The 15,316-nt window shown below is 35.9% G+C and overlaps 1 protein-coding gene across 1 annotated transcript in view; it reads left to right on the top strand.

Moving 5' to 3' along the window:
* RELN (reelin) overlaps positions 1-15,316 on the top strand; it is a gene marked incomplete at its 5' end in the record, with an annotated part of 523,328 nt that overhangs the window by 352,944 nt on the left and 155,068 nt on the right. Inside the window, 2 exons of the mRNA XM_082662360.1 lie at positions 183-344; positions 4,922-5,158. Coding sequence (XP_082518486.1) covers positions 183-344; positions 4,922-5,158 — 399 coding nt within the window. The remainder of the gene's footprint in view (positions 1-182; positions 345-4,921; positions 5,159-15,316) is intronic.

Here is a 15,316-nt window from a genome sequence, read left to right as displayed (position 1 = left end):
ATCTTCTACATATATTCATACATCTCACAGTGAAATTACTTACATTTTATAGAAGAGGGATGAGTGGAAACCTACAGCTTTTGAGTAGTTTATTTAAATTTGTTCAAAATTCTTTAAAAGCCAAAATGAATGTTATGATTTCAAATGTTTATGCACACTAATTCTAGACAATTCGTGTCTAGGTTTCTCCAGTTCACGTTGAGGCTGGGGAGCAAGTCTGTTCTGAGCACATGCAAAGCCCCTGACCAGCCTGGTGAAGGTGTTTTATTGCATTATTCTTATGATAATGGGATAACTTGGAAACTCTTGGAGCATTATTCATATCTCAACTATCATGAGCCCAGGTATGTTGGAAAACACTTGGAAAAAATGGTAAGGGTGATATCTCCTTCCTGGGGAAATCATCATTCAAGTGGTGTAAGAGTCCAGATGCTTTTGCATTGAGAGATGGTGAGGACAAAGATTGATGCCTCTTGCAATGAAAAGCTAGAAAGCTGCATTCTTGTAATTCATTTGCCCTACTGGCTTCTGGTAATTTGAAGAAGTTTATTCTCATATTCTGAAATGTGCATCTAAGGGAAATATTTTGATACCTAGGAAAGAGAAAAATAACTAACACTACTTTCCTTATTCAACTATAGTGCAAACTATTAGGTACGATTTTAATATGGTACTAAATTATAAATGCTGTTGATAAATATTTTTAGCAATGTATGATAATATATTATAATAAATTATATGAGATAATAACTCATAAAATCTGATGACCAATTTGCATGTAATATAATTAAGTAATGAGTATAAAGAAGTTTTTCTAGCATGTATAGAGTCCCTGGCAAAGGTGGAGTGGAGGCTGTATTTAAAGCCCTTTCTTCAGGCCACTTCTATTTTTCTTTGGCTTATATATTTCATAATATATAGTCACAATTGTGAGATTTAAGTTTTACTTGAAGTAGGGCCATCCTTCAGTTTGGGAGAGTGGTAATCAGTATTTGTGATACAATTTCAGAAGAGTCCAGAGAGTCCTCTCCTTTTCTAGAACACTTATTGACTTGCTCACTGAAATTCCTTTAAAATAGCAGGAGAAGAGGAGGATGGGAAAGTTAAAATAGCACTAGAGGAGGTATCACTGTGACTTACATTCACTTTCCGATATAAAGAGTTAATACAGTTTACCTTCCTGGAAGTACATACATGTTGATCATGGAAAGATGTGAAAAAGAGTGAGGAGGGCTTCCCTGGTGGCGCAGTGGTTGAGAGTACGCCTGCCGATGCAGGGGACACGGCTTCGTGCCCCGGTCCGGGAAGATCCCACGTGCCGCGGAGTAGCTAGGCCTGTGAGCCATGGCCGCTGAGCCTGCGCGTCCGAAGCCTGTGCTCCGCAATGGGAGAGGCCACAACAGTGAGAGGCCCGCGTACCGCAAAAGAAAAAAAAAAAAGTGAGGACTTTGGGCACTGAAGTGTGCATTGGCACCATGGCAGAAGGACAGGGGCAATGATGATAGAGTTTATATACTTTAAAATTCTGCCTAGAGCTATCCCTTCATTTAAGTATTTGCAAATAGATGAGAACTTTTATTTTCATTAGAAGATGAAGTAGCATGTAACAGAGATAATAGTTAACAACTATTATGAGTGGTAAATACTATATGTTGTAAAATTTAAGAGAATGCACCAGATGTGTTGAGTCTTTTCCCTATAAGGGTAAATGTAAGACTAAACTCAACTTTCTCACTCAGTAGAGACATATGAATCCCAAAGAAACATTTCATAGGTTCTCCATAATAAGCATTAAAAGAAAATTAAGCAAAAATCAAGGTGATAATAAAAATGATGAAAGCATGAAGAAAATATCATTGTCCTAAGTTAAATTGGCCCAAAACACAATTTTTTCTAACAAGGATGGACAGCTTCAAAATTCAGTAATCAATTTGTAGCATGAAATTTAATTAATCTTGGTTGATATGAAAAGAAATTATACATTTAATGTACTATTGCAAAGGTACATTTAATCTTGTCTGCCATTTGACAGCAACATTTTTCTTCTAAACAGAACCAAGGTGGCTTTTCAGCATTAGGTATGTGCACAGCTTGAAAGATTAAGATCAGAGGGGAGATTTTTTTAAAAGGAGAACGTGGTAGTGGAACCAAGAACACTTTCATTTTATATATATTGCCTCTGTCCAAGAGACTATTCCCTCCTCCCCCTCTCTCTTATAAATATTAATAAAAGGTGACATGGCAGAAGTAGAATTTGATATATTCTAGGCACTAAATTATGTTTTATATGAGAAATAGTACAAACCATGTAAACTCTCCATGAGGCAGTTAATTATTGATGCCTTTAGCCATTTGCTGTGTTTTCTTCAGTATAAATTGCTGTCTGTAATTGCTGTGAATTCCATATTGTTCCTTTCTGCCATGGTTGCTCGAAAATGAAGTGTGATCCATAAATTAGATGTGATAGTTGGCTAACTACTGTTATTCCTAGCTGATTTCTAATAATTTCCTTACGTATAATTCACTCAGTAAGTGAAAGAACTCTATCTGCTTGATGTTAATAAAAGTTAAAGTCTGTAAATATAGCTAAGTTAATCTTTTAATTCTAACTGACTAGACTGCCTTGTGAACTAATTGGCATTCTTATTAATATAAAACTATATATTTTTGGTGAGACAAATTATTCTAGATTTTTCTTAATTATAGGGCTTGGTTTCTTATTCTAAAATTATTGTGAAGTCTAATTATATTTTATTTTTGTCTTGATTATTATATTTGATTACAGGAAATCCATGAGCTTAGTACCTATCCAAAAAAGGAAGTTTGAGACAGAAAGTTGACCTAAGTCCCTGGGTTCTCATCTAGGAATATTCTGATCAAATGGCTCCATAGCCATTCTAACCAGCCACTGTAGTATGCATAGAGTGGTAAAGCAGAGACTCCCACCCCACTCCAAGATATAACGTAGAGGTAAAGGATGCAGACTCTAGAGCCATGTTCCCTAGGTCCATAGCCTGGCATTGTCAGTTAAAAGCTGCTTAACCTAAAAGAAAATCTTTAACCTCCTTGTGCCTCTGTGTTTGAATCTCTGTCAGGGTATACTGATAATATGTACTTCATCTATGCAGCAAGAAGGTACTCTTTTTATACGCCAGACACTATTCTAGGTGCTAAGATACAATAGTGAAAAATAGAAAAAAGTCTCTGACTTTGCCATAAGGATATTATTTTCCCAGTTTCACAGATGAAGATGCTAAGGCACATACAAGTTAAATACCTTCACTGAAGCTGCAGAGTTATCAGTCATGAGGTGACAAAGTGCATACTTTAACCCAAGAGTCTGACTACAGACTCACCGTCTTCACATCTCTGCTGGGGAAAATATTGGGCACTTCAGTTACTGTTCTCACACACATATGCACTTTATTTTCCTTTAAAGTTGCCCCAAAAATTCTACTTCTCAGTTGTTAATTTTTAATATTATATTTATTTTCATCAGCGAGAACAGTAACTGCTTTTAAAATTATTAATATTAAAAGAAAATTATAATTTTCTAATAACAATGCTAATCAAATTAAATTATTAAATTAATGCATGATGTTTTCATTGTTGAGCCAGTTTGAATATAGTTTATTTTATTCTATATTTGATATGTAAACTTAAATATTATTTAATTATTTAATAAATAAATAAATATTTAGAAAATTAAAGTGAAAATTACTGAAATAATTAAGTATTTAATAAGTACTTTTCTTTTAATAAACTCACATTGGTTAAAAAAATTCAGCAGATTGTGGAAAGTACTTAAAAAAATCATAAACCTGTTATAGCTATGTCTTTTTAGTTTAAGAAATGTTTTTTAATTTATATTTCTGTATTTGAACATTGATTTCTCATCATTTAAAAAGTATGTTTTCTCACATTACAAAAAGTCCTACCAATTTTTTACTGTTTAAATAATCAATGGTGATAATCGTGTTATTCCACCCCATATTTTCATATGCAGATTATTTAAAGTAAAAATAGATATTACTTTTAATAACTTTCAGTATGCAAAAAATTACATTTTCAAGATGTGATTTAATGTTTCTTTGTGTAATAACTAAAGATGAACATAATACAAATATGAAAATCAATCTAATTTCTCAGTAAATCCAGCCTTAGACATTGAAGTTTTTAAATAATTTATTTCTAAGTTACCCAGCTAGTCACCTGTCTTAGGGAGTTTTTCTTTGCTCACTAGGAAGAAGATTCAGTCACTTCAGTGTACGTTTACTGCAAACACCTCTCCTGGTGTATAATTGTACACTGATGGAGATAAATGTTCCATTTGCCATTTGTTTCACATCGCACCTTGTGTACGGATTTGAGCAGCATGGTACTATGATTTATGGAGCTTTCAAGCAGATGTCATTGCAGTGGCAATTAATATATAGTTCTTGCTGCTGTGTACAATGATTGCTCCTGGAAATTAGATATTATTCTTAATTTTCTTCCCCATTTGTCAGATACAGGTTTACTGTCATAGCCACCATGACACAGCAAGTGACCTTGCACACTATGCTGAACTCTTGGGAATGAGGAAGTGCCATGGTTCCAACCAGCCCAAAAGTATAATGTGTGTAACAAGCTGCCCAAGATCCTTTACCAGACTTAGTCAAATCCTGCCACATTGACAACTATGTTTTATTGAGTTAGCTTTTCTGAGAGCAGCTGAGTGCAAGCAAAGTCACAGTTTTAAATGTGTTGAGAAGACTTTGTTGGAGTCAGACAGGAAATTGGAAATCTCAAGAATGTTTGTCATAGTGGGAGAATTATTTTTTCAAATATTATACTGTAGGAAGAAAAGATCCTGCTATAAATGCTTGTATTTTAAGATAATCAAAGTAATCTGAATTTTTACTTCTATTTTCTCCTTTAGAATAATCTCTGTAGAATTACCAGATGATGCAAGACAGTTTGGAATTCAGTTCAGATGGTGGCAACCATATCATTCTTCCCAGGGAGAGGATGTATGGGCTATTGATGAGATTATCATGACATCTGTACTTTTCAATAGCATTAGTCTTGACTTTACCAATCTTGTGGAGGTCACTCAATCTCTGGGATTCTACCTTGGAAATGTTCAGCCGTACTGTGGCCACGACTGGACCCTTTGGTAAGAATTTCATCTTTGTTCTTGTGGTTATTGTTACAATTTGCATTAAGGATTGAAACCCAAAGATGATCTTCCAGTCCATCCAGCACTTAGTCGTTTGTTGACAAATATTAGCTGAACATGAACCATTTGAAAAGTCGCTGTTATGTCTACAAGTAAGTTATCTTGGGAAAGAAGACTAAAAACAAAACACTGATAGATTTAAATAAATACAAAATTTCACTATATTTATTCATCTCAAATTTGCATTTTCCCACCATTACATATAAAAACCCTCTTCAAGAAGTGTTAATAACTAAAGTGACTAACGTATTCTCCCTTCATGGAGGTCCATCATGATCATAGTGAAAAGTGAAATCACTCTAATGACTACTTTAAAAAAACTTCTCATCACATGTTTTATTTTCATGCTGTCTTACATAAAGTCCAAGAAGTTTCTCCAACCCAAAGATATTCTTTTTAGTCCATTTTATCAAGCAATATTGGACCAGTGACTTGTATAGTTAATGTCGGTGGGGTTTCAAGAGTGTGGGATTTCCTAGTCAAGATACCTTTCATTCTTAGATTTTTTTTCTCCCTATCGTCATATGCAAACTTAATTATACATTAAGCTGTAAATAAATAACTTAAGACTATGATTAGTACTTCAAGACCATCAGTAGGATGACACAATAGTAATTACCTAGTTAGGAGGTGGCAACTTTAGATAGAGACGAGGAGGCTGTGTTTGGGTAGTTCAGAGAGTGGATACAACACATTCCACTAATTGGAAAGTAAAAGAGCAGGAAGTTCCAGGCACATGAAGATCTGAAGGAAGAGCGTACAACTACAGGAAACTCTGTGGTGCAAAGACTCCCAAAGCATTAGTGACCGTGACATGTTCAAAACCCAGGAAGAAGGCCAACGGTGCTGGAGCCCAGGTAATGAGGGAGTGAATGTCAGAAATAGAAGCCAAGAGATATGCAGAAGCCAGATCAGATAGGACTTTCTAGGCATAGAGATCCTAGGTTAAGTCTCAGGTCTGTATAATTTCAAAACTCACAACCTTCACCACTGTGCAAACTGCCCCTCTTTGGGTTCCTTTAGAACTTTAAACATGATTGAGGAATAATTTTCTAAGAGTCTTTTACTTTCTATTGAGTCATGGTCAGACCAATTTAATTTCTCCAGATGAATCTTGCCAAAAGCTATTCACTGCAATTGTCTCCCGAGAACATATCATAAATGACCCATCAATGACCTTATCATAATTAAAGGTAAATTTTACACACCATTGCACATAAAATTACCTTTGATGGGAATTGTGCATGGACAATCACATCTCACACACAGCAGGCTAAAATTCTAGCATCAAAATGACAGCTAATTGCATGGAAGTACAGCTGATCACTTTTGCTGCAAGCACTGTCAAACTAGATAGAATGAAATTTCTCTATGACAAAATATGAAAGGTTATATTGTGTGTTTTCTAGTTGATAGCCTCAGATGCTTATTTTTATGCATGCTGTTTCTTAGTCCTGGAGTCTTCAAAGAAAATAAAGGGGTGAAGCAAGTAAGATACAAAGATGTAAAGCAAAATGAGATTTCTTGGAACTTTATGATTCTGCAATTTTAAATTGACCTAAATTAACAATAATCCAAATTGGTCATATACCATAAACTATCCCCCAAGTTTGTGTAGCAGTTTTTCTTTCCAGCACTTTGAATACAACAAAGAATCATATCATGAATGCAAGTCCTGTATAATGTTTATTTTTTTGTAAATAGTTAACATCTGCTCAGATAAACTTCAAAGTTGCTGAGCCTTTTAATTTTAACACTTGGGTTGAATACATGATAACAGCAGTTTAATTTCTGTGCTTTGCAAAACCCTAAGAACAATATCCTTTCACACAAGTCTGATGAATATTCTTAACCCACCACTGCTTTAATTGGTGGAGATACATTTACTCTGTGAAAGTACAATCACAATAATTATAGAAAACCATAAGAAAATATAAATAATTGTACAATCCCCATGGGCACCTTGAGCAGCGCCATAGGAGTTTTATTAACAACCACATGTGAGCAATCAAATTTGACTTCTCTGAAACGAAAAGGAGTTGTCTTGCCTATGAAACAACAGAGACTATACTCTGGTGGTGATAATGAGACTAGAGAAACACATTAACCGCTTTAATAAGGACATGAAAAATGCTCTCTGCTCATTAAAATGAAACAACATGGAAGATTTCAAACTGTTCCCATTTTCTTAGCCAATGAATCAGAATAAAGCCCCATTTAATGACACCGTTTTCTCTCTGCTGCTGTTGAAGAATATATAGTCCAAGTTCCAAGTTCAGTGTGAACTCACTTTAGCGATGTTTTTCAGAAACACTTATTACGATACTGAAATTCAAATGATGATATTGACGAACTATTTATCATAACTACCTAGTCCTAAAAACAAGGGGTTTTTTTAATGTAAAACCTTTGGAGCATGTTATTAAGTTAAAATTCTTTGAACATTTTCAAATATGTGGCCTCTGCCGTTCAATGACCTGTTTTTCTCAAGGGAAATTTTGAAATGTATACACGTTCTCTACAAATGACTGGTGTTAAATTAATTATTGTTGGCTTTTGCCAGCTGAGAGTTCATTTGGTTCTCATTTTCTAACTCATGGCTTTTCATGAGCATGGATTGTTGTTACTGAGAGTGTTCTCCAGGGAAAACTTGGACAATTGTTTTTTCATTAGAAGAACTACAGTCAATATGCTATAAATCACTTTACAATATGTCATCTTAGAGCACATTTTTCCATGGGGAAATGAATTGCCTTTAATTATTTGTAGTACTTTCCTTTCTTCCATACATAGTATCTGAAATCAGAACCTCTGTCTGCTTTGTGTTCTAAAAATAGTCTTTAAAGCCTCTTCCATATATTTTAAGATCACTAAGGGAGTTATTTTAATTGAGATTTATTAAAGATTATTTGACTAATACTATTAGTGATAATACCAAGGGACCTTTACATTCCTCTGTCTTATCTAGTAGACTAGCTAAGTATACAGGTGAAAAGGACATTGCTATCATATTATCTAGAGTTTTGGTTTCAAAATTTGTAAAACTATGAGGGTATGGTCATCATAGCATATTAGAATTGGCAGTTCGTTTTAGTAGAAGAGATAAGGAGTTTTCCAGACAGGCAAAGGCTAAAGGAGTTCACCACTAGATGGGCTTTACAAGAAATGTGATAAAGGACAGTCTTCAAGCTGAAACAGAAGGGCTCTAGTTAATAACAGGAACAGATATAAAAGTGTAAATCTCACAGCTAAAGGTAAATATATAGTTAACTTCAAAATACTCTCATGTTGTAGTGGTAGTGAGTAAATCACTTATAAATCTAGTATGAAGGTTAAAAGACAAAAATAGTAAAAAAAAAAAATAGCTGTAACTATAATAATTTGTTAACAGATAGACAAGATAAAAAAGATGTAAATTATGACACCTAAAACATGAAACATGGTGGAGGGGGGTAAAAATGTAGAGCTTTAGTGTGCATTTGACTTAAGTTGTTATCAGTTTAAAATAGACTGTTACAAATGTAAGATGTTTTATATAAACCTCATGGTATCCACAAAGTAAAAACTCAGAGTAGATACACACAAGATAAAGAGAGGGCTTCACTGGTGAATTTTACTAGACATTCTAAGAATTAATACCAGTTCTTCTCAAAGCCCTCCAAAAAGTATAGAAGAGAGAGGAATACTTCGAAACCCATTTTACAAGGCCAGCATTACTCTGACACCAAAACTAAGCAAGGGTGTCATGAGAAAAGAAAATTACAGACCAAGATTCCTGATGAACATAGATACAAAAATCCTCAGCAAAATACTAGCAAATCTAATTCAACAACACATTAAAAGAATATATACCATGATAAAGTGGGATTTATTCCTGAGACACAAGGGTAATTCCACATGTGAAAATCAGTCAAGTGATACACCACATTAATAAAATGAAAGATAGAGATTGGTTCAAGATGGCTGAGTACAAGGACGTGTGCTCACTCCCTCATACAAGAGCACCGGAATCACAACTAACTGAACAGTCATCGACAGGAAGACACTGGAACTCACCAAAAAAGATACCCCACATCCAAAGACAAAGGAGAAGCCACAATGAGATGGTAGGAGGGGGCGCAATCACAATAATATCAAATCCCATAGCTGCTAGGTGGGTGACTCACAAACTGAAGAACACTTATACCACAGAAGACCACCCACTGGAGTGAAGGTTCTGAGCCCCATGTCAGGCTTCCCAACCTGGGGGTCTGGCAACAGGAGGAAGAATTCCTAGAGAATCAGACTTTGAAGGCTAGTGGGATTTCATTGCAGGACTTTGACAAGACTGGGGGAAACAGAGACTCCACTCTTGGAGGGCACGTACAAAGTAGTGTGCGCATCAGGATGCAGGGGGAGGAGCAGTGACCCCAGGGGAGACTGAACCAGACCTACCTGCTAGTGTTGGAGAGTCTCCTGCCAAGGCAGGGGGTGGCTGTGTCTCACTGTGAGATCAAGGACACTGGCAGCAGAAGTTCTGGGAAGTACTCCTTGGCATGAGCCGTCCCAGAGTCCGCCATTAGCCCCACCAAATAGCCCAGGTAGGCTCCAGTGTTGGGTTGCCTCAGGTCAAGCAACCAACAGGGAAGCAACCCAGCCCCACCCATCAGCAGACAAGCAGATTAAAGTTTTACTGAGCTCTGCCCACCAGAGCAACAGCCAGCTCTACCCACCACCATTCCCTCCCATCAGGAAACTTGCACAAGCCTCTTAGGTAGCCTCATCCACCAGAGAGCACACAGCAGAAGCAAGAAGAACTACAATCCTGCAGCCTGTGGAACAAAGCCCACATTCACAGAAAGATAGACAAGATGAAAAGGCAGACGGCTATGTACCAGATGAAGGAACAAAATAAAACCCTAGAATAACAACTAAATGAAGTGGAGATAGGCAACCTTCGAGAAAAAGAATTCAGAATAATGATAGTGAAGATGATCCAGGACCTTGGAAAAAGAATGAAGGCAAAGATCGAGAAGATGCAAGAAATGTTTAACAAAGACCTAGAAGAATTAAAGAACAAACAAACAGAGATGAACAATACAATAACTGAAATGAAAACTACACTAGAAGGAATCAGTAGCAGAATAACTGAGGCAGAAGAACGGATAAGTGACCTGGAAGACAGAATGGTGGAATTCATTGCTGGGCAACAGAATAAAGAAAAAAGAATAAAAAGAAATGAAGACAGCCTAAGAGACCTCTTAAACACAACAACATTCGCATTATAGGGGTCCAGAAGGAGAAGAGAGAGAGAAAGGACCAGAGAAAATATTTGAAGAGATTATTGTCAAAAACTTGCCTGACATGGGAAAGGAAATAGCTACCCAAGTCCAGGAAACACAGAGACTCCCATACAGGATAAATCCAAGGAGAAACACACCAAGACACATAGTAATCAATTTGGCAAAAACAAAAGAAAGAAAAAATTTTGAAACCAGAAAGGGAAAAATGGTAAATAAAATACAAGGGAACTCCCATAGGGTTAAGAGCTGATTTCTCAGCAGAAACTCTACAAGCCAGAAGGGAGGGCATGACATATTTAAAGTGATGAAAGGGAAGAACCTACAACCAAGATTTCTCTACCCGGCAAGAATCTCATTCAGGTTCAATGGAGAAATCAAAAGCTTTACAGACAAGCAAAAGCTAAGAGAATTCAACACCACTAAACCAGCTCTACAACAAATGCTCTAGGAACGTCTCTAAGTGGGAAACACAAGAGAAGAAAAGGACCTACAAAAACAAACCCATAACAATTAAGAAAATGGTAATAGGAACATACATATCGATAATTACCTTAAACGTGAATGGATTAAACGCTCCAACCAAAAGACACAGGCTTGCTGAATGGATAAAAAAACAAGACCCATATATATGCTGTCTACAAGAGACCCACTTCAGACCTAGGGGCACATACAGACTGAAAGTGGATGGAAAAAGATATTCCATGCACATGGAAATCAAAAGAAAGCTGGAGTAGCAATACTCATATCAGATAAAATAGACTTTAAAATAAAGAATGTTACAAGAGACAAGGAAGGAAACTGCATAATGATCAAAGGATCAATCCAAGAAGCAGATATAACTGTTATAAATATATATGCACCAACATAGGAGCAGCTCAGTACATAAAGCAACTGCTCACAATTATAAAAGAGGAAATCAACAGTAACACAATAATAGTGGGGAACTTTAACACCTCACTTAACGCAACAGACAGATCATCCAAACAGAAAATTAGTAAGGAAACACAAGCTTTAAGTGACACAATAGTCCAGATAGATTTAATTGATATTTATAGGACATTCCATCCAAAAACAGCAGATTACACTTTCTTCTCAAATGCACATGGAACATTCTCCCAGATAGATCACCTCTTGGGTCACAAATCAAGCCTCAGTAAATTAAAGAAAATTGAAATCATATCAAGCATCTTTTCCAACCACAATGCTATGAGATTAGAAATCAATTACAGGGAAAAAAACTTTAAAAAAACACAAACACATGGAGGCTAAACAGTATGTTACTGAATAACCAAGAGATCACTGAAGAAATCAAAGAGGAAATCAGAAAATACCTGGAGAGAAATGACAACGAAAACACGACAATCCAAAACCTACAGGATGCAGCAAAAGCAGTTCTAAGAGGGAAGTTTATGGCAATACAAGCCTCCCTCAAGAAACAAGAAACATCTCAAATAAACAATCTAACCTTACACCTAAAGGAACTAGAGAAAGAAGAACAGACAAAACCAAAGTTAGTAGAAGGAAAGAAATCATGAACGTCAGAGCAGAAATAAATGAAATAGAAATGAAGAAAACAATAGGAAAGATCAATAAAACTAGTAGCTGGTTCTTTGAGAAGATAAATAAAATTGATAAACCTTTAGTCAGACTCATCAAGAAAAAGATGGAGAGGAGTCAATAAAATTAGAATTGAAAAAGAAGTTACAATGGACACCGCAGAAATGTGAAGCATCCTAGGAGACTACTACAAGCAGCTCTATGCCAATAAAATAGGCAACCTGGAAGAAATGGACAAATTCTTAGAAAGGTATACCCTTCCAAGACTGAACCAGGAAGAACTAGAATATATGAACAGACGAATCACAAGTAATGAAATTGAAACTGTGATTAAAAATCTTCCAACAAACAAAAGTCCAGGACCAGATAGCTTCACAGGTGAATTCTGTCAAACATTTAGAGAAGAGCTAACACCCATCCTTCTCAAACTCTTCCAAAAAATTGCAGAGGAAGGAACACTCCCAAACTCATTCTATGAGGCCATCATCACCCTGATACCAAAACCAGACAAAGATACTAGAAAAAAGAAAAATACATACCAATATCTCTGATGGATACAGATGCAAAAATCCTCAACAAAATACTAACAAACAGAAACCAACAACACATTAAAAGGTTCATACACCATAATCAAGTGGAATTATTTGCAAGGATGAAAGGATTCTTCAATATATGCAAATCAATCAATGTGACACACCATATTAACAAATTGAAGAATAAAAACCATATGATCATCTCAATAGATGCAGAAAAATCTTTTGACAAAATTCAACACCAATTTATGATAAAAACTCTCCAGAAAGTGAGCATAGAGGGAACCTACCTCAACATAATAAAGGCCATATATGACATGGGTTCACAGCAAATACCATTCTCAATGGTGAAAAACTGAAAGCATTTCCTCTAAGATCAGGAACAAGAGAAGGATGTCCACTCTCGCCACTCTTATTCAACATAGTTTTGGAAGTCCTAACCACGGCAATCAAGGAAGAAAAAGAAATTAAAGGAATACAAATTGGAAAAGAAGAAGTAAAACTATCACTGTTTGCAGATGACATGATACTATACATAGAGAATCATAAAGATGCCACCAGAAAACTACTAGAGCTAATCAATGAATTTGATAAAGTTTCAGGATACAAAATTAATGCACAGAAATCTCTTGCATTCCTATACACTAATGATGAAAAATCTGAAAGAGAAATGAAGGAAACACTCCCATTTACCATTGCAACAAAAAGAATAAAATACCTAGGAATATACCTACCAAGGGAGACAAAAGACCTCTACTCAGAAAAGTATAAGACACTGATGAAAGAAATCAAAGATGACACAAACAGATGGAGAGATATACCATGTTCTTGGATTGGAAGAATCAATATTGTGAAAATGACTATACTACCCAAACCAATCTACAGATTCAATGCAATCCCTATCAAATTACCAGTGGCATTTTTTACAGAACTAGAACATAAAATCTTAAAATTTGTGTGGAGACACAAAAGACCCCGAATAGCCAAAGCAGTCTTGAGGGAAAAACACGGAGCTGGAGGAATAAGACTCCCTGGCTTCAGACTATACTACAAAGCTACAGTAATCAAGACAATATGGTACTGGCACAAAAACAGAAATATAGATCAATGGAACAAGATAGAAAGCCCAGAGATAAACCCACGCACCTATGGTCAACTAATCTGTGACAAAGGAGGCAAGGGTATACAATGGAGAAAAGACAGCCTCTTCAATAAGTGGTGCTGGGAAAACTGGACAGCTACATATGAAAGAACGAAATTAGAACACTCCGTAACACCATACACAAAAATAAACTCAAAATGGATTAGAGACCTAAATGTAGGACCAGACACGATAAAACTCTTAGAGGAAAACGTAGGAAGAACACTCTTTGACATAAATCTCAGCAGATCTGTTTTGATCCACCTCCTAGAGTAATGGAAATAAAAACAAAAATAAACAAATAGGACCTAATGAAACTTAAAAGCTTTTGCAAAGCTTTGGTCTATAAACAGGACCAAAAGGCAACCCTCAGAATGGGAGAAAATATTTGCAAATGAATCAACAGACAAAGGATTAATCTCCAAAATATATAAACAGCTCATTCAGCTCAATATTAGAAAAACAAACAACCCAATCCAAAAATGGACAGAAGACCTAAATAGACATCTCTCCAAAGAAGACATACAGATGGCTACGAAGCACATGAAAAGCTGCTCAACATCACTAATTATTAAAGAAATGCAAATCAAAACTACAATGAGGTATCACCTCACACCAGTTAGAATGGGCATCGTCAGAAAATCTACAAACAACAAATGCTGGAGAGGGTGTGGAGAAAAGGGAACCCTCTTGCACTCTTGGTGGGAATGTAAATTGATACAGCCACTATGGAGAACAGTATGGAGGTTCCTTAAAAAACAAAAATAGAATTACCATATGATCCAGCAATCCCACTACTGGGTATATACCCAGAGAAAACCATAATTCAAAGAGACACATGCACCCCAAAGTTCATTGCAGCACTATTTACAATAACCAGCTTATGGAAGCAACCTAAATGCCCATCGACAGACGAATGGATAAAGAAGATGTGGTGCATATATACAATGGAATATTACTCAGCCATAAAAAGGAACAAAATTGGGTCATTTGTAGAGATGTGGATGGATCTAGAGACTGTCATACAGAGTTAAGTAAGTCAGGAAGAGAAAAACAAATGTTGTATATTAATGCATATATGTGGAACCTAGAAAAATGGTACAGATGAACCGGTTTGCAGGGCAGAAATAGAGACACAGATGTAGAGAATAAATGTATGTACACCAAGTGGGGAAAGTGGCAGGGGTAGTGGTGGTGGTTGGATGAAATGGGAAATGGGGAATGACATATATACACTAATATGTATAAAATAGATAACTAAAAAGAACCTGCTGTAGAAAAATAAATAAAATTTAAAAAAAAAAGATAAAAATTATATGATCATCTCAATAGATGCAGAAAAAGCATTTGACAAACTTCAAAATCTATTTATGATAAAAACTCTCAACATAGTACATATAAAGGGAACATACCTCAACATAATTAAGGCCATCTATGACAAGCCCACTCGATGATGAAAGGCTGAATGCATTTGCTCTAAGATCAGGAACAAGACAAGGATGCCCACTCTCACCACTTTTATTCAACATAGTCCTGAAAGTCCTAGCCAGAGCAATTAGGCAAGAAAGACAAAAGTCTCCAA

Source organism: Grampus griseus (genome assembly GCF_964374135.1).
Source record: "Grampus griseus genome assembly, chromosome: 9".
Lineage (NCBI taxonomy): Eukaryota > Metazoa > Chordata > Mammalia > Artiodactyla > Delphinidae > Grampus > Grampus griseus.
The sequence above is the reverse complement of the archived record's forward strand: the minus strand, read 5'-3'. Positions and strand labels throughout refer to the sequence as shown.